This window comes from Balaenoptera borealis, assembly GCF_965194805.1.
Source record: "Balaenoptera borealis genome assembly, chromosome: 14".
In the NCBI taxonomy this organism is placed as follows: Eukaryota; Metazoa; Chordata; class Mammalia; order Artiodactyla; family Balaenopteridae; genus Balaenoptera; species Balaenoptera borealis.
Genome location: NC_138875.1, coordinates 61979704 through 62005882, shown reverse-complemented (window position 1 = coordinate 62005882; position 26179 = coordinate 61979704). Strand labels below are relative to the sequence as shown.

The following is a 26179-nucleotide window of genomic DNA, read 5'->3' as shown; positions in this document are numbered from 1 at the left end:
AATAATATGAATTCTGTGCTCTCTGGGTACTTTTTGACACTTTATAGGTCAATCCCTAATTTACACTACAATAAAACTCTATTTGAAAACATCAAATAATTCAGATTCTGAACTCAAAAGAGTATACATTTCTTTTTCTGTCTCTAAAAAGAAGCCAGAGAAGTTGGTTTCTTTATGTAAAGAAATAGAGCTTAAAAAAAAAAGGAAAAACTTGAAATACACATTCAGTTCCTCAGTAGAAATGAAATCTATTGTAAAAACAACACAGGAGAGCAGATCTTTCGTTAAAGACGTGCTCTCGTCTGGTGCCATTTCAGTTGTTTTCACAGAGCCACAATATTAATGCTTTAAAAGTGCCTGTCTTCCGTGGAAGTTCCCCTGTGGCAGCAGACTTTTAATCACAGACAGAAAGGAGCAAGGTCTGTTAGAACGATAGATGTCTTTATTCAAAAACACAAAGAGCGAAATCCTCACAATTTCTTTTTCTCCCTCTTTCACCCAAACAAAGATAGTGTACAGGGGGAAAAATCCGCTGGAATTATAATATCTGCGAAGATTACTTTCTTGGGTCCCCCACAAAAAAATGGCAAGGTCAGATCTGAATTTCATCCTGGGATAAAGGCATTAAATATTACCGACCTTTGATAACACTATTTCCAAGGAATACTATCTTCATGAAAATAATTCAGACTTGGTAATAGTTGTCAGTCACTCACTTAATTTTAATAAAAGCAATTTTAATTTCCAGTTTATAATTACCGTATGTTTTAACCAACAGTTTTAAATAACTCTACATTTAAAAAGCTAGCTCTGCTTTAGGACAAATTTGCACATTGCTGCAAGGAAGTATTTGTTTGTTCTGTGCTGACTTTATTTATTTATCTTATTTATCTCAATACTTATCTGCTTTCCAGAAGCAAAACAGACTTGTAAAACATTTCAGACTTTATGAATAACTCTTGATAATTCGTGATACTCAAGAATATGACTTGATTTCAATTAGCTCCAAATAACAGCTAGAAAATATTTTTAAAGACTTTTTCACAGAAATTTGGTATCTGAGATTATGGTATGAGAGGATAGATTTACTGAAATTAATGGTACTCATGAGCCTGATTTTCTAGAATGTTCCAGCAGCTGCCCTTTGAGATGTCTTCTGGATCTGTGGGAGTTTGGTGTGAGTGGAAGATGTCTTGCCCCTTGCAGGGCAGAAGGGGAGTCCGGCCTCTCCATTAACCTGACTTTACTGTTTGCGGTGTGTGGACACCTAACACTCCACCTCCTCCTGGAGATTCCCTGGTTCCTATCCTGTCTGTCTTCCCGGCGGGTCTGCTAAGGGTGACCCCTGAAGCCAGCTTGTGTGCTGACCCTGTGGTCCCCGCAGCTTCCGTTTCTGAGCCCAGCTTGGCCACACTCACCCAGCACCCTGAAAAAATAGCCGACCCCAAGCTGGTTTGGAAGAATAAAGGAGAAAGCACTTACGGTTGCTTCTCATTCTGCAAAGCAGGGTGAAAAGGAAGACATTTGGGGCTGCAGGGCAAAGGACATGGAGTGAAGCCCCCTGCCCGACCCTCTTCCCTCCCAGAAGTCGAGGGCAAGTGCTAGCTCACAGAGGCAGCCTTTCTCCTCCCTGTGTCCCCTGCCGCAGCTGGGACGTCCCTCCACGATTTCACCACAACACCCTCCCTCCATAGTGTGAATGTTACTGACCTCTTCCTGCTAGATAACGTCTAACTTAGCAGGGTGGGGCCTGTACATTGTATTGACCGTCACCGTTTTCTCCTCCTTCCTCCCTGGAGGCCTGGAGCATCACGTACCACAGCTGGCTGACGTTCGTGCTGCTGATCTGGTCCTGCACTCTTTGGATGATTCGCAACAGAAGGAAATATGCCATGATCAGCTCTCCATTCATGGTTGTCTACGGAAATCTACTGCTCATATTACAGTACATATGGAGTTTTGAACTCCCTGAAATTAAAAAGGTCCCAGGATTTTTAGAAAAGAAAGAGCCAGGGGAACTTGCCTCAAAGGTAAGTGAATAGCAAAGCAAGAAAACAAAGCGTTCAAACAAAACCACGGTAATCAAAACAAACACATCCAAGCAAAAAAGTACAAAAATAGGTTCCAAATATTTGCTGCTGCTTGAAATCATAATGTTTTTCCTAGCCCTCAGGAAAATGTTAATATAAACGTGTGGGCACTTAGAACAATTCCCCCTTCAGCTTTGGGAGAAGAATGGGAATATTAAGGGGTTCTATTTGCTGGGAAGAAATGTTCTTCTTCCCCATCTGTGGAATTCTTCAAAATAAGGGCCACTGCAGAAATAACAGGGATCGTGGAAGAAATACATCTTCTTCTGATACTTGTGCTGGTGTCAGGGAAGGACCGGAAATCAAGGACTAGCACCTTGAAGGGGACCACTGGTCCAAGTTGGTTTCCAGCCCAGATTGTCCTGTGCATCTTCCCTGGGCGTCCCAGGCATGAATGCACCCTGGTACTGGACGGCATGCCAGCGTCCTCGGGAAAGGAGATTTAAAAGCCAGTGACTTTCAGCTGAAATCAAGTGGGTGCCTGACTCTATCTCAAGTGGAAAGGTTTATGTAATGTGCTCCCACTGAAACGCAGAGAAGGCGTAGTAGTTGTTGAAATAGGCTTATGCTTCAAAGGCTTGATGCTCGTGTTCCTAATTCTCTCCTTTCAGATCCTTTTCACCATTACGTTTTGGCTGTTGCTGAGACAGCACCTCACAGAGCAAAAAGCTCTCCAAGAAAAGGAAGCTCTTCTGTCTGAGGTCAAAATCAGAAGTCAGGAAAATGAAGAAAAAGGTAATTAGTGCGTGAGGTGTGTGATGGGAGGAAGGGCCCCCGAGGACATCCAGGGGGCTCTGCTCCAGACCAGAGGGAGGCCAGGTGTAGACGTGAGCAGATAAATGACCGCGTCCCGGGGCTAAGTCCCTGTCCACATGGGGCGTCCACAGGAGCTTCAGAGACCCTGTGTCATTTGATCCTCACGAAAGTGACTCCCACTTCAGGGAAGAGAAACTGAAGCTCAGGGAAGGGCACTGGGTTCTCCACGGTCACATTTGCTGAGTGTTAGTACCAAGAAAGTGACTCAGATCTTCCAAATTCAAATCCTCTTCTTTTCAAAAACAAATATACCACAAAGTCAAAAAAAGAATCTGATGTTTTGATGATCGATCACCTCTGTAGTTTTAGACCTGCTATATGGGTAAAATGAGAGCCTCTCACTCCCTACCTGCCTGGATGTACCAATAAATATCATTTAATGTTAGTAGAACGGCTTGGAGACCACTAGGGATGTATGTAGCCTTGTCTGAAAAGGACGCCATAAAGGTTCACAGAGGCTGGGCTGGTAACCTTAAGACTAACCCGGTAAGGAGGAGAAAACCAACACACACCAACTCATCCTTTTCTTATAGTTTCTCGTTTAGACCTAACCATGGAGTTATTTTTCAGCAACAAAAGTCTATAAGATTTAAATCTTGACTCTTTGACTTTGGATGTGTCTGTTAATAGAGAGATTAAATTCACCAGTTACTTTATATAAAGAATAGTTCATTTAAGATCAGCAGTTGCTCTGACCTCTCACCTCACTTGCATTCCCCTCACTCTGTGGATCTCCTGGTCATTTGAATAAATTATTTAAATGTATTCAATAGGTTGCCTTAGTAACACAAAAATGAGTCATATATTAGCATATTTTAAAGTAAGACCAAATATAAGCTTTTCCTTGCAGTGCATAAAACTATTTTAAACTTAGGTAAATTACAATTATTCTTCAATTCTAATTTAAATTAAATTATATTTGGCTTTAACTCTTACTTTCTTAGTTCTCTAAAAGCATACTATTGGTTAAGATTATTACCATTAACCCAAATCCAGTAAAATACTGCTAGGATTGTCTGGAGTCATGTTAGCAGTTGGAATTTGAGATTGTCATAGTAGTTTTTATTTGTGTTATTGTTGCCTATGTATTTTTCCTCGATCCTGCAGTAGTTATAGCAGGATATTACAAGTGAAATAGGTGTTATAAAAAGATGAGTATAAAAATATTACCAAATGTATTTCTTTAAAACTATATTTCAAGAAGGTTAGGAAAATGGACTATAATTAGCTCCATAAATTCTGCCTTGTTTATTAGAACCATCTAAAATTATTTAAATCATATGGTAATGCATGAAATGCGTGTGCTGTGTGGCAATCACATCACACCGGTCAGAGTGTGGTTCTGGTCTGGGGACCAGCTCCATTGAACAGCATGGTCTTCTCTTTTGAAGATGACGAACAGGACATACAGGTGGATGGGGAGGCCCAGGAGAAGAAGGAAGAAGAGGAGCCAAAGGAGGAGAAACAGGAGCAGAAGAAGGAAGAGGAGGAGGAGGACGAGCAGGACATCATGAAGGTGCTGGGAAACCTGGTGGTGGCCTTGTTCATCAAGTACTGGATCTACGTCTGTGGAGGGATGTTCTTCTTCGTCAGCTTCGAGGGTAAAATCGTGATGTACAAGATCATCTACATGGTGCTCTTCCTGTTCTGTGTGGCCCTGTATCAGGTGGGTACGCAGCTGTCCCTGTTTTTCAATCCTCACATCTGTCCAGGAACATACGTGAGCTTCTTTCAACAAGACCCTAAGTTACTATGACCTCGTGAAAACGTCGTGTAAAGGGGTCGATGAGATTCAGACATTACGCACTAGGAATCCTAAAATGAGAAGTAGCTCCCTTCAGCTTGTTCACTGATTTTAAATGTTAGGTTCTTAAAATGGCAGAGAAGTGGTTAGAGTGGGCATCCTTGTCTTGTTCCTGGCCTTAGAAATGTCCATCGACAGAGGAATGGATAAAGAAGATGTGGTACATATACTCAATGGAATATTACTCAGCCATAAGAAAGAACGAAATAATGCCATTTGCAGCAACACGGATGGACTTAGAGATTACCATACTAAGTGAAGTGAGTCAGACAGAGAAAGACAAGTACCATATGATATCACTTACATGTGGAATCTAAAATACCACACAAACGAACTTATTTACAAAATAGAAACAGACCCACAGACATAGAGAACAAACTTATGGTTACCAAAGGGGAAGGGGGGGAGGGATAAGTTAGGAGTTCGGGATTAACAGAAACACACTGCTGTATATAAAATAGATAAACAAGGACCTACGGTATAGCGCAGGGCACTATACCCAGTATTTTGTAATGACCTATAAAAGAAAAGAATCTGAAAAAAAAAAAATGTATAGCTAAATCACTTTACTGTACACCTGAAACCTATACAACACAACACCTATACAACACCTATACAACATTGTAAATCAACAATGTATAGTTGTAAATCAACTATACTTCAATAAATAAAGTAAACATGACAAAACGGAAAAAAACCAAATGCATGGGTAAAAAAAAGTCAGAAAAAATTCATAAGTTTTTCAAAAATTATTCATTAAAAAAAGAAGTCTGTATCATTAGATTACACTTTTGAATAGTAATGTAAAAACCGTGGCTGGGTAATCTAAAATACTGGATAATATTCGGTTCATTTGTATTTCAACTTTGGAATCAGAAAATCATGCGCGCGTGTGTGTGTCTGTGTGTGTATACAAATGTATGTATAATGCATTGAGTGCTTTAGTATTTCATTAATTAGAATATATGAAATGTTATATTGAAATGAGTTAGCCTCTCCACAAATTCCATGTAACTGATGATGGGTGGGAGCCCGATGATGTACACAAGTGCAACAGTAAACGTTCCTGCCGGCAACCAAGAAAACAAGTAAAGCAACCTCGATTAACAAGAGTCGATTACCTGTGGAGATGAAAATGTCTCAACTGAGGTCAATCACATTTTGAAATACCTTCTGAAATTCTGGGTAGTTGTTCTCTAATGAAAACCCACAGGTTTTTGGTAAAGAGGGATGCCTCCTCTCTGTGGTGGTTTCACATTTGTATCCATACGGCATCACTCTGAATTTCAAAACGGAGGCAGTTTCCCCAGCCATGACCACAAGGACAGACTATACCTCCTTGAAAGCCTCCCGTAGACCAGATATAGACCAGACATCATGCCGAGGTAAACATCATTATTAATGATGATGATATAAACATCATTATTTCATCCTCAGAACAACTGGCAAGTGAGTACTCTTGAGGAGGAAACAAGCTTAGGGTGGTCCAGCAGCTTTGCCCAAAGACACAACTCACAATTTCTGGTGGAACCAGATTCCAATCCACAGCCACCCAACCCTACGAGGAACAGAGCCTCAAAAACTAAAAATGAACTTGACTGTGTTTTCAAACATTTGTAAATGGAATCACCTGTCTTCTTTGAATAAACCAGGTATTTTTGTGAGTTTTCCTCTGACCACTTTTTTTTTTCTTGTTTGTTGTTCAGGTGCACTATGAGTGGTGGAGACGGATCCTGAAATATTTCTGGATGTCGGTGGTTATCTACACGATGCTGGTGCTGATCTTTATATACACATATCAGTTTGAAAACTTCCCGGGCCTGTGGCAAAATATGACTGGATTGAAAAAAGAAAAGTAGGTAACTGTGGTGGACAGTGGGATGGAAAATAACAAACAGCGTGAAGTTGTGAATGCGTGTTGTTCAAAACATCTTTCTGGGAGGTTGTTGTAAAACATGACATCATTACTGGCTATAAGTTCCTTCAGAACTTATAGCCAGTGATGGCCATAAGTTCTAGAAAAATGGTACAGATGAACCAGTTTGCAGGGCAGAAATTGAGACACAGATGTAGAGAACAAACGTATGGACACCAAGGGGGGAAAGTGGCGGGGGGTGGTGGTGGTGTGATGAATTGGGAGATTGGGATTGACAGATATACACTAATATGTATAAAATGGATAACTAATAAAAACCTGCTGTATAAAAAAATAAATAAAATAAAATTCAAAAAAAAAAATAAAGGTTCCTCCAGAAGAGGACTCAGGTCTTGGCCATTTTGGGTTCTCATGACCTTGCCCTGAGCTTTTAGCACATAGTAGGTACTCAATAAATATCAACTGAAAAGTGAATTTTCCACCCATTATTAATGAAATGGCATTTTCTAGTGTTGGTTTCATGTGAAGCACACCTGCCCGGTTCCTCACTGTCATGCTTCCTCCTTTCTTAACTGGAGCCCAGTTCCTTATCAGTAGGTTCATAAGGTAACACATCAGCCTCTCCTCACTGATGGAGCCGGTGCTAAGATCTAAGGAGTAGTTGGTGCCACAGGAAAAGTGCTCAGAGACTAGTGGTGATGAAATCTTTCTTGTGCGTGAAATAGATAGAAGTCTAGGCTTTTCTAATTTGCTTCTGTAAACTTCTGAAGTTCGTTTAAAAATCCCACCAGCACTGGGCATAGAGCTGAGTATCCTGAGGTGACCAAGAGGAAAGTTTAAAAGGAAGGTTCACCGTGTAGCCAGACTAATATATCTTTAAGTCAATTCAGCAAATATTTCTTGAGTGCCTCCCCTGGGGCAGACACTCTTCTGTACCTGAAGATGCAACAGGAAGCAAGAGAGACAGAGTCTGAGCCCTGTGGAGTTTATAGTCTAGGAGAGGAGACAAACCAAAAGCCTACGTAATGTACAAACAAATCAACTGCGACACGTCTGTGAAGGAAACAGAAACAGGTTGAGGTACTGAAGAATGGGGGAGAATAACTAGAGATGGAGTAGTTAGGGCAGGCTTCCCTGAGGAGGCGTCATTGTTTGTTTTTTTTTTTTTTGGCTGCGCCACGCAGCATGCAGGATCTTAGTTCCCTGAGCAGGGACTGAACCCACGCCCTCGGCAGTGAAAGTGCCGAATCTTAACCACTGGACAGCCAGGGAAGTCCCTGAGGAGGTGTCATTTAAACTCCTGAAGAATAGGAAGGAGCTTGTCTTTAGAAAAGTGTGTGAGTTGGGAGCTGGGAGGTGGATGAACATTCCAGAAAAAGAGAGCAGCAAATGCAAAGGCCCTGAGGCAGGACAGACTTTGGCATGTGTGTGTGTGTGTGTGTGTGTGGAAAGGCAGCAAGGCTGGCCTGTGGGGAGCAAGGGGAGAAGTGGGAAAGGTCAGCTAGGCACCCGGAGGTGCAAGGCTTGTAGGTAGTGATGGTTCACATCTCATTTATGGTGAAATTTCTATAAGTCTTTAAAGCATCCTTGACTGGCTGAGGAAAAAGTGATGTGTGTGGGGGACAAGAATAGACCCAGCAGGATGGTCAGCCAGCAGTGGGGGGGGTCCTGCGAGTGAGGATGGTGGCTCCACCTGGAATAGGAGGTGCTAGAGATGAAAACGAGGACAGATTCAAGGGATGAGGTTGAAGGAGCGCAGATGGTGGAGACCAGAAGGCAAAGAAAGTGTCGGGGGAACACCCTGATCGGGTCGTTTTGCACGAGGTAGACGGTTGTGCCAGTGAAGAGCAGGGTGGGGAGAGGGCGGTGGAGAGCAGCTCAGCTGCTTCAGGAAATGGGGAAATCGAGAATGCTGTCTTGAAAACACTCAATATGAAATCACTGTGAAACAGCTAACTTCCAGTAGACATTCGGGTAGGAGAGCCCACAGGGGAAAGCCGTTTTGTTTTGCAGGCTGGAGGACCTTGGCTTAAAACAGTTCACGGTGGCTGAGCTCTTCACGCGCATATTCATCCCCACATCCTTCTTGCTGGTGTGCATCCTGCACCTGCACTACTTCCACGACCGCTTCCTGGAACTCACGGACCTGAAGTCCATTCCCAGCAAGGAAGACAGCGCCATCTACAGGTGAGCCCGTGCAGGAAGCTCCAGGAAGGCAGCCTGGACCCTCCCAACCATCTCACTTAGAATCTCAGCCCTGAACTTGCCATTAGTATCAGCCTGTAAGTGGGGAAAAAATGAGAAAAAATGTGGAATATTTGACGGCACTTTGTGAAACAGTTGGTAGTGATTTATGATGGTTCATGCAGTGATCTTGACAGGCATGTGAATTAGTTCAGAGTAGCTGTGGTGGTGATGTGTCTTTTGTGTCCAGGCTGGTGAGGTGTTTTTAGAACATTTACAGAATTTGGCTAATTCGGAGGATGAGTTTTCAGTCGCACTAACAGGCAGAGAAGAAGTCGCTGTGAGTGAGAGCGCAGTGCAGAATTCTCCCTTCCGTCTTGGAAGGGAAGAACCTTGGCTAAAAGGAGAGAATCTGCCATCTATGAGTAACCAGAATAAGATTTAAGGAAAGAAAGTGAAGGCAGTGTTTTCTTTCTTCAGCTCCCTGTTGTGGTCTGCCCATCAATAAACATAAATTGTTTACAAGTAGCAGATGGATCTGGCTCTCCCTGGCCATGTGTGCTGAAGCCACGGTGGGTCATCACACATGCCTAGATCTGCTCCATCACGGGGAAATTACAAGCATTCGTCTAATGAACCTTGATACTGATTTTCCTCTCTGCTTCACCTAATAGCCTGTGATTCAGTTCCTGGAAAAACACTTGTTAAGTAAATAAGGGAGCAAAGTGCTGTATTCAAAGGAGCACAGATGCCACAGTTGAAAATTCCCCTTAGCTCTTTTTCAAGGGAAACAACGTGTCCATCAAAAGAAGATGCAGCAGTATCTCATCATGCACAGTTTATGAAATATCAAACTGTCTGTGTTCTGCTGTGCTAAGGAGTGGAATAATGGAAAACTGAATTTGTTGCACAGAGTTCCTGTTAAGTATGTAGAACCTGATTTAATTATGTAGGTTCTGGAGAAGGACAGCAGCCTGTGTCAAGATGTGTTCTCCCTGTTTCCTCTGGTGTCCTGCCAGCCCATAACCCCCTTGCCTGGCAGGACAGGGAAGGAGGCCAAGCAATCTGTTGAGTCTGAGACCGGAGCTGGCCCTCCTCTGGCCGCAGCTCAGCCTGAGCGCCCCCCTTAACTGTTACATTCCCAAGAAAATGTAAAGGGCGAGGCGAGAGTATATAATGGCAGCCACCTGAATAGTTTAGGAATGCAGGATTTCATTTTTGGTTCTGTGAAAAACAGTTTTCTAGAAACTCGAGGAGTTCAGAGGACTCACTCAAGTTCGGTGTTTTGGGATTTCATGCAAGAGTTTCATATAAAAGTCCCCCAGATTTCAACTTGGAACATAAGATACGTATCCCATCTTTTTCGCAGCTCTTTTCCATTGTAGTATTTTCCTTACTAACAATTTTCACCTCACGGTAGTTTTAGTGCCTAGAACGCTAGTAAATGGCTACATTAAAATCAAAATGATGAAGAAAAACGTATTTTCGGAGTTGGGATTGACTGTCCTGCTTTGCCTTCTCTGTTCCTGCCCGCTTAGTAGATGCTTGGGGGGGGGGGGGAAACCTCCCAAATTGGGAATAATCGATGCATTTTATCCCTTAAAGTGATTCCAGTACTGTTGTTTCTGTGATAGCCAGCTGTCCTTTTCCTGTTTTGTCTGTTGTTTTTGTGGTTTGTGTAGGCCCTGTAGGCAAATGTCACTTGTGTCTGAAGCAGAATTCATTGTGTTTAGCCTTCCAGAATTTATAAAGTTAGCATTATGAAAATGTTTTATGATATACCTTATGTGAAACTATTAGTAGTTCTAGGTAGGCATTCTCAGGAGTATCATTTCCCTTATATACTGATAAAATATATAATATAACATAATCACAATGTAATTATTATATAATATATACTTAATAAGGTACTAAATATCCACTCCTTACTTAAATATCCGTCACTGCAATTTGTCCATAGTTTGTCTTAGAAAGTACAGTGATGCCTATGGAAATAGAATGACTTTTTTCTGACTTCAGTTTTAGAACACCTCAGAAAACAGTATGTTGAATTTGGACATTTAGGAGGATTTTCTTTTTTTAATTCCGGGGAAGGAGCAAGAATTCATGTTTTCCGTGGTATTTTATCTGATAAATGCACTCTGGACATGTAAACCTTACAGATTCCTGACAGGGTGTGTGACTCGGGGGTAGGGAGGGAGAGACTGTTACCGTCCGGCGATTTCCTGACTTTGATTTCTCTGCTGCCGAATCTCGCTGTCCGGACCCTCCTCCGGTGCGTGCACCATGTCGGTGACACACGTGGTGGTGCAGAGCTTACGGGACACCAGCTCTTCCTCTCTGGCTAACGCTCTCCTCTTTCTCTCTCCAACTGTCCCCCGCTGCCACCACCTGCTTCCTTGTGCCCCCGCGTAGCCATGCCAAGGTCAATGGGCGCGTGTATCTGATAATAAATAGGTGGGTACCTCAACGTTTTCTCTCTCGGTTTCCTTTTTTAAAATGGTCTCTGGGCGTGTTAAACACTTCATTAGCTTGTAAGTGAAAATGGCATCACCAGACAGTGGGCGTGGCCTGCAGGTGCGCTGGATGTCTTTTGCAAACCCAGCCGTTTGGCGTTTGGACCGAATGGTGCTGCCGAGCGGACTCGGAGGTGGCCGCGGGTCTTCGGCTGGCCCTCGGCGTTGGCCTGGCTCAGCCGCCAGCCCCACTGATGTCACCCTTGGTAGAGTTGCTTCCCGGCTCCCTCTTGAACACGTAATGGAGGGCTCAGCTCCAGAACCAGCTCTCCACAGACCTGCCCGGCACTGCCGGCTCCCCGCTGAGTGGACCTGCCCTTGCTCTGAATTCCCGGAGCACTTTCTCATCGCTGCCCCCCGACACTGGCCTTCAGCCCCTATCTGCCTGGCTGTCTTGTCGCCCCTGCCCGAGGCCTCCACCCCGCAGGCCCTGTAAATAATCCATCTCACTTACCGTGGAGGCTTAACCATTAGTGGACCCTCAGTAGATATTCCTGAATGAAGTGACAATGGTCACAACAATCTATGGTTAAGAGAAAATTAAAGCATCAATTTCCTCAAATATACGTCTACTTGAAAGAGCAACGTATTGAAGGATGGTATTTTACATGACCCAACTTCACAATATATTTGCTTTCTGCAAAAAAGGCAAAGCTGGGCAGTACCTTCGAAGCATGTCACCCAGCTGGGGAGCTAAACCAAGCAGGTAACCACACGTAATAAAGAGTGAGCTTTGACATGTGCCGTGTGTAGAGTTACCTCAAGTGCCCTAAGAGTTCAGAGAAAAGAGCCTTTGGGGTCTAATTTACCAAAACTCTTCTTACTTTATTAAGTAGGTGAATTAAAATACCCGCTCCCATAACTTCATGTCATTAGTAATCAAGTCAGTAATTTAGGTAATAGAAGCATGTATTTTGCAAGAAATCCACTTAACAAAATAACCCTGGGAAAGATTTGTTGGTTCTCTAGTACATTATCTTAAGTAAAATCCCGAGGCTGACAACCAAATAGCAAACCCTAGGAGGCAGAACTTCTAGAAGGAGGTGTAAAAACTTAGCGCATCATGTGCAGATCTCTGCAGAAGAGGAAGGAGGCCGGGCTTGCTCCCTTTGGGGCCAGTTTTGTGGACAGCCTGAGAGAGAAAAGTCAACCTCAGGTTTTTAGCTGCCAGGCAGAGAAGTAAGACAGAGACTCGAACCAGAAATCTCGAGCAGCTATATCAATCTTATCCCTCTAAACATAAGGAAGCACAATCTCTGTCTGTCTCCCTCAGTGTTTCTCATAAAGTATTGACCATTTGCTTTAAGATGAGGTGGCTGGAGGAGCCAAGAGGTCAGGTATTGGTTTGATGGGCTCTGATAGCTGATACACTTGGCCTTCCGTATCCACGGGTTCTGCATCCATGGATTCAACCAACTACAGATCAAAAATATGTGAAAAGAAAAAAAATTCCAGAAAGTTCCCCAAAGCAAAACTTGAATTTGCTGTGTGCAAGCTACTATTTACATGGCATTCACATAGTATTAGGTATTGTAAGTCATCTAGAGATGATTTAAAGTATACAGGAGGATGTGCATAGGTTATATGAAAATACTACACCATTTTATGTAAGGGACTTGAGCATCCGTGGATTTTGGTATCTTCGGGGGTCCTGGAACCACTCCACCATGGATACCGAGGGACGACTGTACAAGTTTTGGTCCCCGTTGTGCCCGACTTTTCTCTTGAGGGAAAGCCTATGCCCATGAACCCAAGTCACAAGGCCAGTGAATTCACTCAGGAGTTCTTAGACTGATCTAGATGCAAAGTCATCTAAAATAATTTAAAACTTGAAGCATTCCACCATTAGCTCAGTCTTCTTTCCAGTGGAATCTCTCATTTTTGTCTGAATGCTAACATTTTAAGAAAGGTCAGAGCTCTGCCTTAAGGGACACGTGACCTAACAAGCCCGTCCCTCTCTGGACAATGTGTGCCTCTGAAAGGCTGCACGTGAAGTGTGTCCAATGATAGGGTGAACCTTTTATTAAGTAAATAAGCTTTCTGTCTCCCAAAATTTATTTCTGTACGCTCAATGCTGTTTTATAAGGAGAATAATGCGTTTGTAAACATGAGTTCCAATGAAAGAGGGGACATACCTACATTCAACTTCTGCGTCGATTACAATTTAGACTTGACCCTACGAGGTGTGAGGTGGCGGGTGTGTTTAGGACAGTGGGTGACTGATAAAATTTTGATGATGTGAAAAATTGCAGGAAGTTCTAGCTGAATCTGTAAACAGACTGATTTAGAAGATTTTAACAGGAGTAATGGTTATTTCTCCCACATATACACAAACCAGAGCCATTATACCCCATCTTGCCTAGTAGATTTTTTTTGGAGGAATTACTACCACACAGAGTTAAGATGTAATATTAAATTGAATTAAATTAAATCAACCGCTCATCTGTGAATTACAGTTTTCTCAAAGTGCTTAGGAGTTCCAGAATATAATCTGAAAGAGTTTTAAAACCTCTACTTCAAATATTACTTATAAATAGTACACATTTGCAAGAAAGTTCCTTTTTTCTAATAGTCTAATGAATGGGGTGAGTGCAGTTTACCTTGGAGTAGTTATAAATAAATGGAATTTAGGCCTTAGGGGATTTTACCATAGTAGAATTTCCATTTTCTTTATTGGAAAGTAGCTTAATATGTGGCTTTTCAAAGTCAACTCCTAGTACAGACTTAAACCTCTTCAACTCTCCATAATTTGTTTCTTTGGTTTCAAATTAGAATGCCTCTCCAGTGTGTAGAATTCACTCACCAAACACTCAGGGAATGACAGTGTACACCAAGCAAAGGCAGGTGAGCAGAGTGAGACTGGATTTCTGTTCTCAAGGAGAGAATAAAATGATGTGGACACAAATTGAGAAATGCACACATTGACTTACAGAGCTGCGGAAGTGTGAAAGAGAGAGGGTGGGTGAATAAACAGACAAAAGTCGCCTGCTCTGTTGGAATGCAAGAGGAGAGAACCATCGTGGTTAAGAAATAGAGGGTTAAGCTCAGAGCTTGGATCATCATAAAAGCAAGACCAGAGTTACAGGTGAGGTCAAGAAAATGCAGAGAGAAGGAAATGGGCTCCCTGAGGGGAAAGACAGGCAAAACGGTGGGATCTAAGGAAGCTGGGGCGGGGTCCGGGAGAATCTGGTTCATTAGCTGGTCGGTTTGGATCCCAAAGTGGAAGTCATCCACCAGTGATGGGATAATCCACACGTGAGTAGCAGCAGAGAATTACAAGCATCCTAAGTTCCTTTGCTGGAAGTTTCAGGGAATGTTTTTTTCACTAAAGGGTGGTTTTTAATTTAGTCTTTGAAAAATCAGGATCCCTTTTTAAAATTAGTTGGGGGGGCACATACCTAAGTTAAGGTACACAGGCTTTCCTGGGGAATCGATACAGCAATCCATGACAGCAAAGGGGCAGCCAGTTCTGCCTCGACCCTGCCCTGGGCAGTCGGACCGCAGCCCTGCAGCAACCCACCCGGTCTGGCCACATGGTGGAGGGAGGTGATGGTGGCCATAAGAGGCCTTGGGCATTGAGACTATCGGAGACAGATTCTCGAGGGAGAAACGTTTGCACTGTTCTCTGAATGGCCATTTTAACACACAAGCCATTAAGGAATATGCTGATGACAGAATTAGAGTCCAAATTGAGCGCCCACCCCAGCATCCTGTGCTATGTGGTCCCACACGAAAGTGTGTCCTGATTCTGCCTCTTCCTTAGCATGAATTGATGATGCGGATTATCAAAAAGTATATGCAAATCTGTCATTAGCAGATGGTTCTTTACTCTAAAAATGTTCCTGTGTACTAAGCACCGTGTTAAGCACTTAACGGAAATCACCTCCATTTTCACAACATCCCAGGAAGTAGGCACTGTTGTTCCATTTCACAGATCAGCAAACTGAGATTTAAAAGACACGGCAAATATATACTGGGTTGGCCAAACAGTTCGTTCGGGTTTTTCAGTAACATTGGAAAAACCCCAATGAACTGTTTGGCCAACCCAATGTGTATATATATATACATGTATAATTGAATCACTTTGTTGTACACCTGAATCTAACACAACATTGTAAATCAACTATATTTCAATAAAAATTAAAAAAAAAAATAAAAGACATGGTAAGGAACTTTGCCAAGTCCTCTCGCTAGTAAGATGTCTAATTGAGGCTTGAATCTAAGTTGTTCTGATTCCAAAAAGCATGCTTTTAACACTGTTCTGGATTGCCTCAAAAAAAATGCTATGAGAAAAAAATGAAAGTCGGAAAGATTCACACAAGTGTCTTTTTAAAATAGAAACTCCAAGCATGCATTGAAAATACTTTCATCTGTACTCATTTTATGCACGCAAATATTCTCAGTGAAATTTCAGTTGGCAAACGCCTAGGCTGGTAAATGATAGCCTGATACACACTTCCCCTTTTGTCTTTTCTTTCTTTCTTCTTCTTCTTTTTTTTTTTGCTGGCCCTGTGTTACAAGCTCGGAGGTCAGGCTGCTCCAGAGGGCATCAGTGTCACTGTTTCCTCACGAGGATGATGTCAGAGGGGAGGTAGCAGCATTAGACACAGGAACTCTCTCCCCTTTCCCCGACACCCCCAGCTCCATCAGGTCCCAGGTCTCCTGTAACTGACAAGTTTCCGGAAGTAGATCTTCCGGACTTACTTCCAAGAGGTTTTGTCTGATGTTCTTCTGTGATTCCTTCGTTCAATAATCTCCCCTCAATCTGGACAGCACTTTGGGGGTCTCGTGGCTGGAGGACTTTTTGTTACGTAGCCGTGGTGGCAACTGCAGAAATAGCCGCATCTCTGGGAGTTTCCCTCCATAAATGGCACTCATTACTGAAAAGTTGTTTTCTTTTCAGTATCAAGTCATGGCAGTGCTGAGGTAGATGATAGAAGTGGTCATACTTCCACAGTAAAATCCACAAATTTCTGTCATTGTGAAAGTGTCTTCTCACTTGTAAAATGCAACCCCCTGCTTGCCCTGAAGAGGACATAGAAACATTGACATTTGTGTAGCACCTGGCTTTCACCTTGATACCCTTTAATACATAGAGTCCTGATGAAGCAGGGACAGAAAAGAAGTACCCTGAGAGTTGATGCACGGAGCTGGTGTAGGAGATGTGGAACTACAGTTTCAAGAATGGGGAACTTCCCCAAAGGTGGAGGGTGAATTGTCTACCTTAAGAAAATAAGCAAGTGTATATCTGCACAGTTTCTTCCACCATCCTCAGAACGTTCTTTGTTCATTAAATTAACAATTCGTTTCTGACACTCTGTAATTTACCTACTTGACACCCTGTTAAAAAGAATTACTTTTGAAGGAGAACCTCTCTAACGGTCTAGGGACAATGCAGATTCAAGACCACAGTTATCCAATATCACAGGTGTTTTAAATGTAAAACCAACAAGCTGCATGTGAGCTTAGATTTTTATGTAGCCAAACTTCCTCATTTTGTAAAAAACAAAAGACAAGTAAATTCCAGAGAGGTGAAATAATTGACTCAGAACCCACAACGGTACAGATACAATAACATTATTAAGTGTCCATCCTGTTACAGCCGGGCTGAAATGTATAGATTAATTATTGCAAATGGAGAGGACTATGTGTAATTCCAATAGACCTTTTCCTAATATCTATTGCCCACAAATGTTCCTTCAAACATTCATTTGAATATGAATAAAAAGATGTACTTTTTAAAAAAATTGAGGAGAAAGATCGTACTCGTTATTATCCACCACAAAATAAGCTGGACCGCCCGAGAGTCTGCTGGGCTCGGTGAGGCGGCAGCTCCCACGAGCTCAGGGAGGCTCAGCTCCCTCATCCAGGCTCACGCATGTCTTCTCAGGAGAGCTGGTCTAGCAGCTCACCTGGTGCCCAAGGATGGGGCGTGATGCAGGCTTCTTACCCCCAAAAGCATTAACACCCGCTGCATATGCTTCAGATGATGGCAGAATGGGATTGGTCTATGCAAAGGTTGACTGACGTTACATGTTATTTAAGCATTTAAAAATCCCTCCTTAAAATGTGAATGACTTGACTCCTGGGGGATAGTTTGCTGTGTTACTAAAAAAGCATGATCTGATTTGCCTCAGCAGTTCCCGCATTCTGTCCTTTACCACTGCAGTCCCGTCCACTCTCAGATCAGTTGCCAGGCACAGGGTTCCCAGTCAAAGCTCGCTGCTTCTGCCATCCTGGAATGCACTTGGCGTTAGGACCCCCTGCACCCGGCGTACAGGAATGCAATAGTGGATGACGTATAGCATGATGTGTGATCTCTGACTTTCCTTATAATTCTTCTGTTCTCATCTCCTTTTTTTTCCTTTCTATTTCAATTACTTTGAGCAGCATCAAGAAAAAATTACCAATCTACCAAAATGAGTAAGTCCCCCTGTGAAGCCATGAAATGCTTGCTCTACACAATGCCATTTCATGCTTCTCCATCCTAAACTCTGACCATTTTCTCCTGTGGGAAAAATGTCAAGTTTAGGTGTCGATAGCTCTCATGACCAACTCATCACTAGAACCTGAATTGGAAGAGCTAACCAAACCTGAGTTTACAGTTCGTTTTTAGAAAGAGCTTTAAAAAATAAAAAGCGACCAGATGCTAACAAGCCCACATGCCAGGCTGTGTAGTGACTTCCGTTTTGTTTATCCTCCTTCACGGGCCCCTCACTCGCATCCCCCGGCACCCTTCCCTCCCCTGATTCGGCTGCTCTCTGCCCACAGACTGGCCCACCCCGAGGGAAGCCTTCCGGACCTCGCCATGATGAAGCCAACCGCCAGCTTGGAGGTGGTGGAAGTCAAGCAGCTGGCAGGACCTGGGGAGGAGAAGCCGGGGGGATGCCCTGCAAAGGCCAAGAAGGGTGAGCTCGGCAAGGAGAGTGAGGAAGAGGACGAGGAGGAGGAGGACGAGGAGGAGGAAGAGACATCAGGTAAGCCGCCCGCCCGCCCCAGGAGCTGCTCAGAAGATGCCGGCTCCCAGACGGAGGGAGTGAAACACTGACTTGCTCCAAGTGAATAAAATGAGTCTACACTCGACCCAGGCAGTGAACTAGAGACCAGGGTGTGGTCTTTTGGTTGCTGTAGTCCTAGCTTTCCTGTTCCAATTGCTCCAGTGATTTCCTTGTAATTCTGACTTAGAGGAAGATGGCAGATGGCTGGTTGTCTGGGTCCTGCAGGGTCCTGCCCAGTTTCGTTTAGTCTGTTAGTTCCCAGGAAGCATGGAGGAACCAGAGAGCATAGCCTTTGGGGGGTGACATTCTGAGGCTGTGATGCTGAGATGCTGCCCTTGTCTTTCCTGGTGCTCTGTGCTTTACAAAGTAGAAAATAAAAGGCAGCACCAGGAGGAAGATTCCTCCCAAAGACAAGCTCCCCACAGACTGGCCCCTTCGCCCACTCGTCACAGAAACCCTAAGAGAGGCCCAGAAATGCTCCCTCCATATCTGAGGGATGTGCCTTCCACAGGTGAAGGAAACCAAGCTCTGGGGACCAAGGGCTCAGGACTAGGTTCTATTTTATACTTAAAGGCAGGTTTGAGCTTTACAATAATGTCTCACCAAAAACTGGGCTGCAGCTGTTCACCTGCTCCCTCTTTACTTGCCCCTGAAGCCTCGAAACTGTGCCCAGGTGTGACCTCAGTCTTGTAGTGACTGTCACCTGAGTCGCTCTGTAAATAAACATTTTCACAATAACTAAAACCTTCCTTAAACTTTCAGAACCAAGTACCTTACCTGTTGCAACCACCCCAGCCAGGTCAGGAAGCTACGTACAGAGACCCTGGGTCTTATCTGCCTGGGCCCGTGAGCTTCTGTCTGCAAAGGCGGGGACAGGCTGATTGCGTGAAACAGTCCTGTGAGGACTTGTGTTCAGATTAACCGGGACAGACCTTCTAGGCAGAAGCATGACCCCAGTCTGCAAAATGTTATTCCCTAGCACAAGGTGGAAGGTCGAAAATGACGAATTTGATTACAAATTATGACTGGAATGAGTCTGAGCGCCGCACTTGGTGAACTGTGACATCAGCCTCTCAGGTCCATCCTCCACTGTGACAGGGGTGGGCTCGTCCAGGGCGGCTGCTGGGCTCTGCCCACCCCCTCGTTAAGCCCCGGCAAGGAGACTGGCGCTTAAGGAACCACTGTTTTGGCAAGAAAAATGTCATGAAGAGGGAGCTCAGCTACTTAATATTCGGGGGAAATCAAGGAATCATAGCTCAGCCCTAAGAGTAAACAAGGTCAAAATTCTTTTTTGCACAAATTTAATGAAAAGGTGGGTGAAAGCAACCTGTCCCTCATTCATTCTCGGTGTGTGACATCGAAGTCATCACCGGACGTGGGATTCTTGGGCCACCTTCCTCCAGATCGGGGTGCCTTAGATAGAATTCATCCACTACTCTGATTTTGCAGCTTCTCGTTCCCATGGGAATGATACAAGGTAGGCTTTCAACCTTAATGGCACACACAAGCCCTTTTCGTGCCCTCGGGCACATTCCCTGCCCTGCAGATCTGAGGAACAAGTGGCACCTGGTGATTGACCGCCTCACGGTGCTGTTCCTGAAGTTCCTGGAGTGCTTCCACCAGCTGCAGACGTTCCTGTGGTGGATCCTGGAGCTTCACATCATCAAGATCGTCTCCTCCTACATCATCTGGGTGTCCGTGAAAGAGGCAAGTGACACCTGTTTATCCTCAGGCCAAACCGAACCAGGGCCCGTCGCCACTTTCCTTTGTCAACTGTCCCTGATTTTTTAAGGGTGATTTCCCACGACGTCAGGACACCAAGTTCTGAGACAGGCACATACACTTGACACACAGAAAACCACAGGACAGCTGTTCTGAGAAGAGGGAGCGATCTCAGGGCAGAAGGAGCCCCTGGCTTAGTCCCTCATCAGTGTGGTCCTATCACAGAGGTTCCTGATTTTCATCTAGTCTTTAGTGAAGGGTATGAGACAGGATGCTTTTCTCCACTACGCGCGTGGGAATCTACCTCCATAAATTCTCTTTGGGGGAAAACAATAACATTCCGGTGCGTGCTACCAAGGAAACGCAGGTTCCAAAATTTGATAGAATCTTTTGCAGAGCTCACCTTGTTCATGATTGGAGTTTCTGAGATGAAGCACAAAGTCTTTCAAGATTGTAATGGCACTTCTGTTTTCTTACCTGAAAAGAGAAGAGTCATCATTCAGCCAACAATGATTTGGTGTTTACTCTGAGAAGTTAGCTTTCTTTCAATTTCTTCAACAGATAACTTTCATGTATTTCTAATTTCCCTGGACTCTTTTTGAGTTGGTGACAACTCAAAGAGTCTTTGCCCTCTAAAAATTAGGTCAGGAAAGACTGCCTATAATTTTTAAAAAGTTAAGTAACAATATAATATTACAACTACAGTACTTTGAACCCCAAATATTTCACGAGTAGGTGACTAAGGGGTAAACCTTAATGTGAGCTCTCCAGTCTAAACTGGGACTTTCTCCCTTTTCATACAAACCATCTGAAGTGGATGGGTAATCAGGACCAGGTGGGAACAAAACAGGAACCACTGTCCTGGTGAGATTTGTGGCAGAAAATGACACATGCTCCATCGTTAAGTAACCAAGTCTATACATTGATTAGAAGTAAAATTTAGCCTAATATGTATATTAATTGAGAATAAAGTTAAAGCATTTTAACTTTACAGGTGAATTGACCAATTCAGACAGAATTTGAGGGTCGGAATATTAAAGAGCAATGAAAAAGAATCAGAGGAAGCGTGTGGCTAAAAATGAACCAAGTCCATTTCTGAATTAACCAAGTCTGGTGTGCGGATGATTTCTGATGTGTGGCAGAGTTGGTGTGGGGGCATCGTGAGACAGTTGAATGATGGGAGTGGGCATTCAATGAAAGAGAAATTAGTGTGAGTAGGGCATGGAAGACCCACTCTCTGAATCCATCCTGGAGAGTCCAGAAGGAGAAAGAAAGAGAGGGTTAAATGACACCACTTTCTCATAAATCCTAAATGAAAAGCAGACATATATACATATAATTTTAAATCATCCTAATGAGTCTTGAGAATGCGTTATTAATAGGCTGTCAAGTAAATAAAGGATTACAGTCTCTTCACCCTGTTGTACCGTTAGAAAAACGGCCTTTGGTGGCATGCGACCAGTTCCTCCCTTACAATTCACATATTGCACAGACTTCCAAAATTTTCATTCCTGATCCCATCTCTCTCACCTATAACTTTAAAACACGTTAAGAGACTCATGAATCAGAGACATTCTTCCCCTCCCACTGCTGGCACTGCTGGAATCCTGGTGCTGTAGGATGGTTTGACCCTCAGGTGTGTCTGGGGAGGTCACCCCACCTGAAGCGTGAGTCACCACAAGGTCCTGGGTGTCAGTGACTCTGAGGCCTCCCCTCTCTGCACTGACTTGGTCCCTGGGCACCATCACCGTGTTCACAGCTGATTCTTATTAATGTCATGGGTGCACTGAGCCATCAGAACACGAGGCATAATTATAAGAACAACTGAACTTTTCTCTGTGCCCCGAATGCAAGACACATTCTGATCATCCTCAGATAACGGAAAACCCTGTAGTTACCTTGAATAGCAAGCAAGATCTCAGTTCGTTAATCAGAGTTGTCTAGCCACAGAGAAGAAGCAAACTCTGGTCCCTCACCCAGTGGAAACATGTCCTCTTCCAGCTGCTTCTTTCTTTCTCACACTCACCTCCCTCACCGCCTCCCTGCTCCAATGAACTGACTGGTGTTGTGGACTTGGGCAGGGGTGGCGGGGATGCGGGGTATTCTGATTTGACTTGTACTGTCCTAGGATGGCCTCACACTGGGCTGAGGATGATCAAATCTACCCTTTTCCTCCCGGAGGCTCCTCTGCGATGGCTCCAGCTGCAGCTCTGGGGCTGTCATCCAGCCCGTGGTTTCCAGCACGCACTCCTCCTGGACCCACAGCCTTGTGGGCGCCCCCCTGAGCTGTGCTCGAACAGCCCCACGTGCATGCCCACCACAGCCCTGGGGCAGTAGGCACGAGGTCCCCTCTCTGCCTCTGGACATGGGTCCCAATGAAGCAATGACCCCGCACTGTCACCAAAGCATCCTCTCTCTCCTTGCTGCTGGGTTTTCCGGGTGATATTGGACACCTGTGCCCAGGTGTGACCTCAATGCCTGTGCCCCAACCCTGTCACCAACTCCAAGGTGCACACACTGAGACTGCTGAGGGGTCCTGCTTGGAGCGCCTCCCTCAGGACTTTGGTAGAGAATTGGCATCTCCTCCTTACCCTCATCCTCTCAGGGTCGAGGGACAGACAGAAGCACCGCCCTACAGAGAATCCTCTTCATGTTCCCTCCTGTCATCTTCACCATCTTGACCCATTTGTGTCCTCCTGGACCCATTGGCAGATCTCTACATGGTTTCCCATCGATTGTTTGGAAATTTGTACACGTTTGGCCAGAACCTCGTTTTGCAGTGTCACACTGACCTGCACCAACATGGTGCCTCATGATGCTTGGATTTAACATCTCTCTACACTGACTACAGGTGGGAGGAGAGATAGACGCTGCCTCTTGCACGTAGTTCTCATAAGGAGCCATGTGCCAGCCCAGCGTGGATGTGGCGGAATTTTGCACCATCTGGGGGCACCGCTCACCTGAGAACGGCCTCTCCGGGCTTGTGCATTCTGAGGTGCTCACCTCCGCCCGCAGGGGCCTCTTCTGCTTTGAAGGCTTCACTCATGCCCACAGGAGCAGTCCGTCAGCAGTGACCTTTGCTGTGTATATTTGCTGTCCGTAGCTTATTAATTTTGATTAGTACAAAAAAATCCTTTCTCAAAAACAGCCCATCAGTAAATGACAAGATGAGAACAAAGTCCACATCCCCAGTTAAATCTTCAAGAGATGTGGCCACACATGTGCTTTGCATTCAAACCATCCTTATCCAAGGCCACCAGCAAGGGTGCTGGTTTTCACAAGCTTTCGGGGCCATTTCTCCCACAAATATTAAACTTTCCCGAGGTTATCTTCATGGACGTCTGAGGAGGAAGAGACCATGGGAAAGAATTCATTACAGAAACCCTTCTGCATCTCTTACTCAGAGTGACACCATTTTGGAAAGACCTAGATTTTTAAAATACATATACCATTGTCTTCTTGTTTTATACGCAGCTGTGCTAATTTCAAAAGGTTCCTAGTGAGCTCTGTGAGATCAAGTTATTCCTGGGGGAGGGGCCAGTCCTCATTTCTTCAAGTATCTTTAGCATGTCCCACAGGGCCTGGCCAGTGTAGAAGCTCCATAAATGTTTACTGACTGAAGGAAGTAAATACAATAACTTTGCAAGTTTGAGATTTTCCCCAGATATCAGTTGATGCTTCATTATTATTATTATTATTTTCACTCTCACTAAGCGTGCATTTAGCCTTTATTATGTACTTACAGTAAATTACAGTAAATTGAATGGTTATATGGTGCTAGATGCTGATGTAAAAGCATGGCAGACACGTTTCCTCCCTCAGCTGGCAGTCTGACGGTAGCGGCTGGTAAATAAAACCAAAGTCACCGTCACTGCTGATGGGGGAGGAGCCTCTGGGTGCTCAGGAGGGAGATGTCATGCCGAGGTGGCCCCATGGAGGTGACATTGAAGCAGTGGGGGCTCTGAGGGAGGGGGACCGGGGATGGGCAAGCATAATAAGAATTGTCTGACTGCTTGTTGTATACATGGATGACCAGCTGTTTCCCTAGAAATTCTTTTTTTTTTTTTTTAAGACAGAAATGGGCAAGGCTAGCTTATGTATTTATTTTTTATATTTATTTTTGGCTGTGTTGTGTCTTCGTTTCTGTGCAAGGGCTTTCTCTAGTTGCGGCGAGTGGGGGCCACTCTTCATCACGGTGCGCGGGCCTCTCACTATGGCGGCCTCTCTTGTTGCGGAGCACAGGCTCCAGACGCACAGGCTCAGTAGTTGTGGCTCACGGGCCCAGTTGTTCGCGGCATGTGGGATCTTCCCACACCAGGGCTCGAACCCGTGTCCCCTGCATTAGCAGGCAGATTCTCAACCACTGCGCCACCAGGGAAGCCCTTCCCTAGAAATTCTGACTCGTTGGATATTGGTGGGGGCCTAGATATCTGTCATTTTCTAAAAATGTATGTTCCATGAGATTCTTATCATCAGGGACATGAGGAGACCTTTGTCAACCATGATTGCATTGAATGAAGCACCACACTTCTCTGACTCCCCGTTTTCCTGTTTGTAACCTGATAAGAAACAAAAATACCCGCGTGACAGAGCTTTTCAGTCCTTATTTAACTTGATTCTCCAGGTCATTGGATCCTGGTGACCATTTCCTTATCCTTGAAGCTCTCCCCGCTGTTGTTTTCCAAATCCGAACACTTTCCTGGCCTTTCCTCTGTCTCACTCATGGTCCCCTTCCCCTCTCCCCACCAGCTTCTCTCAGGGGCCTGCAGGCTCCGTCCGCAGCCCCCTCTACTGACTTCAGACTTTCGGCAGCTGTGTCAGGAGCTCCTGTGCTCCATGTGTCATCTCCATACAATGAGCAGACATCTGTACCTTCAAACCTGTCCTCTCTTTAAACTCCAGACCCGTATCTCCAAGGGACAACTGGACAGGACCTCATTCTTGAGTGTCCCAAAGCCCCTTCCACGAAATATCTCTACAGCTGAGCCCGCCACCTTTCCCTCAGCCCCCTTTGAGATTACAGCTGGCCCTCTGTACCCCAGGATGGGGAGCCCGTGGATATGAAAGGCAACTATCCTCTGACCAATTCCCAAAATTGCTCTAATCCTTTCTCCTTCCAACACGTATTCCATCGTGTGGCCAGGGTCTTCTTTCCAGCCTGTAACTAGGATCGTGTTCATCCTCTTCTCGAAAACTTTCAAAGCTCTCTCTCATCCTCACCGTCACGTGATCTGGCCCTGGACCACTTCACCATTTCCTGTCCTAGACATTTGAACCGCCGGGTGGGCTGCCGAGTCCTCTGAATGGACTCAGAGCCCACTGCTCTCAAGATGGACCACCTGTGGCCCTGAGGATGGTCACCCCACGCTCCCCTCGCCTGTGTGGCTGACACCTGCAATTCCTCTGCCTGGCCAGCTCCTGTTGGTACCCCTGGCCTCAGTTTAGATCTAACGCCCTCTGGGCCATCTTCCCTAACCCTGGATTAGATGTTCAGCAGTGTGATCAACACCCACAATTCGGCTCAGCGCACCCCCGCCGTCGCGGTGTCATGGCTGTTTGTTGCAGTTCTCACTTGCACTACCTTGAGGTAGTGTTTCTTGAGGGCAGGGAGCCGCATGGGATGTATGACCGTGAACCTAATTCGTTAATTAACCTAATTAACCTAATTAATAAAAGATATCATCTTATCTTTTTCTATCACTCAAAAGATTAAAAGTCCTATGTCAATTCATCGTACTGTTTTTGTACTCAGTGCCTTAAATACATAATAAAAGAAATAACCAAGAGACTTAATTTTATGGGAGCTTTAGTAGGATTTGCTTCTTAGCACCCCAATTAGCAGGACACTTGCTGATGACGGAGGAGGAGAAGTCGGCCGGCCAGTCAGAATATCTTGCTAAAATGTAACTTTTGTTATTTGTTATGTTTGTGCCTGTAGTTTACAGGGCACTTCCTTGGACAGTATTTCTTTCATCCTCACTTCTGTAAGCGGCTCCTACTGCCGTACTATTTCAGCACTTAACTCTCAGAGACGTTCCATGCCTTGGACAGTGACAAGTAGTTAAGTAGAAGGGTTGCAGGTAACAAACTGCAGAATTAATACTGTCTTGGCGTCTCCACACTTCTTGTTTTATAGCTTTGTAAGCCCAACAGGTAACCATACCTCTCTGAGT

At 44.6% G+C, this 26179-nt stretch overlaps 1 protein-coding gene across 5 annotated transcripts in view; it reads left to right on the top strand.

Annotated features, from left to right (window-relative positions):
* Window positions 1–26179, top strand: part of PIEZO2 (piezo type mechanosensitive ion channel component 2) — a 344750-nt gene that overhangs the window by 244216 nt on the left and 74355 nt on the right. For all 5 annotated transcript variants that reach the window (XM_082354794.1, XM_082354793.1, XM_082354795.1 and 2 more), the window contains 7 exons: window positions 1800–2030; window positions 2702–2825; window positions 4298–4572; window positions 6417–6565; window positions 8600–8773; window positions 18058–18263; window positions 19831–19991. In XM_082354794.1, coding sequence (XP_082210920.1) covers window positions 1800–2030; window positions 2702–2825; window positions 4298–4572; window positions 6417–6565; window positions 8600–8773; window positions 18058–18263; window positions 19831–19991 — 1320 coding nt within the window. The remainder of the gene's footprint in view (window positions 1–1799; window positions 2031–2701; window positions 2826–4297; window positions 4573–6416; window positions 6566–8599; window positions 8774–18057; window positions 18264–19830; window positions 19992–26179) is intronic.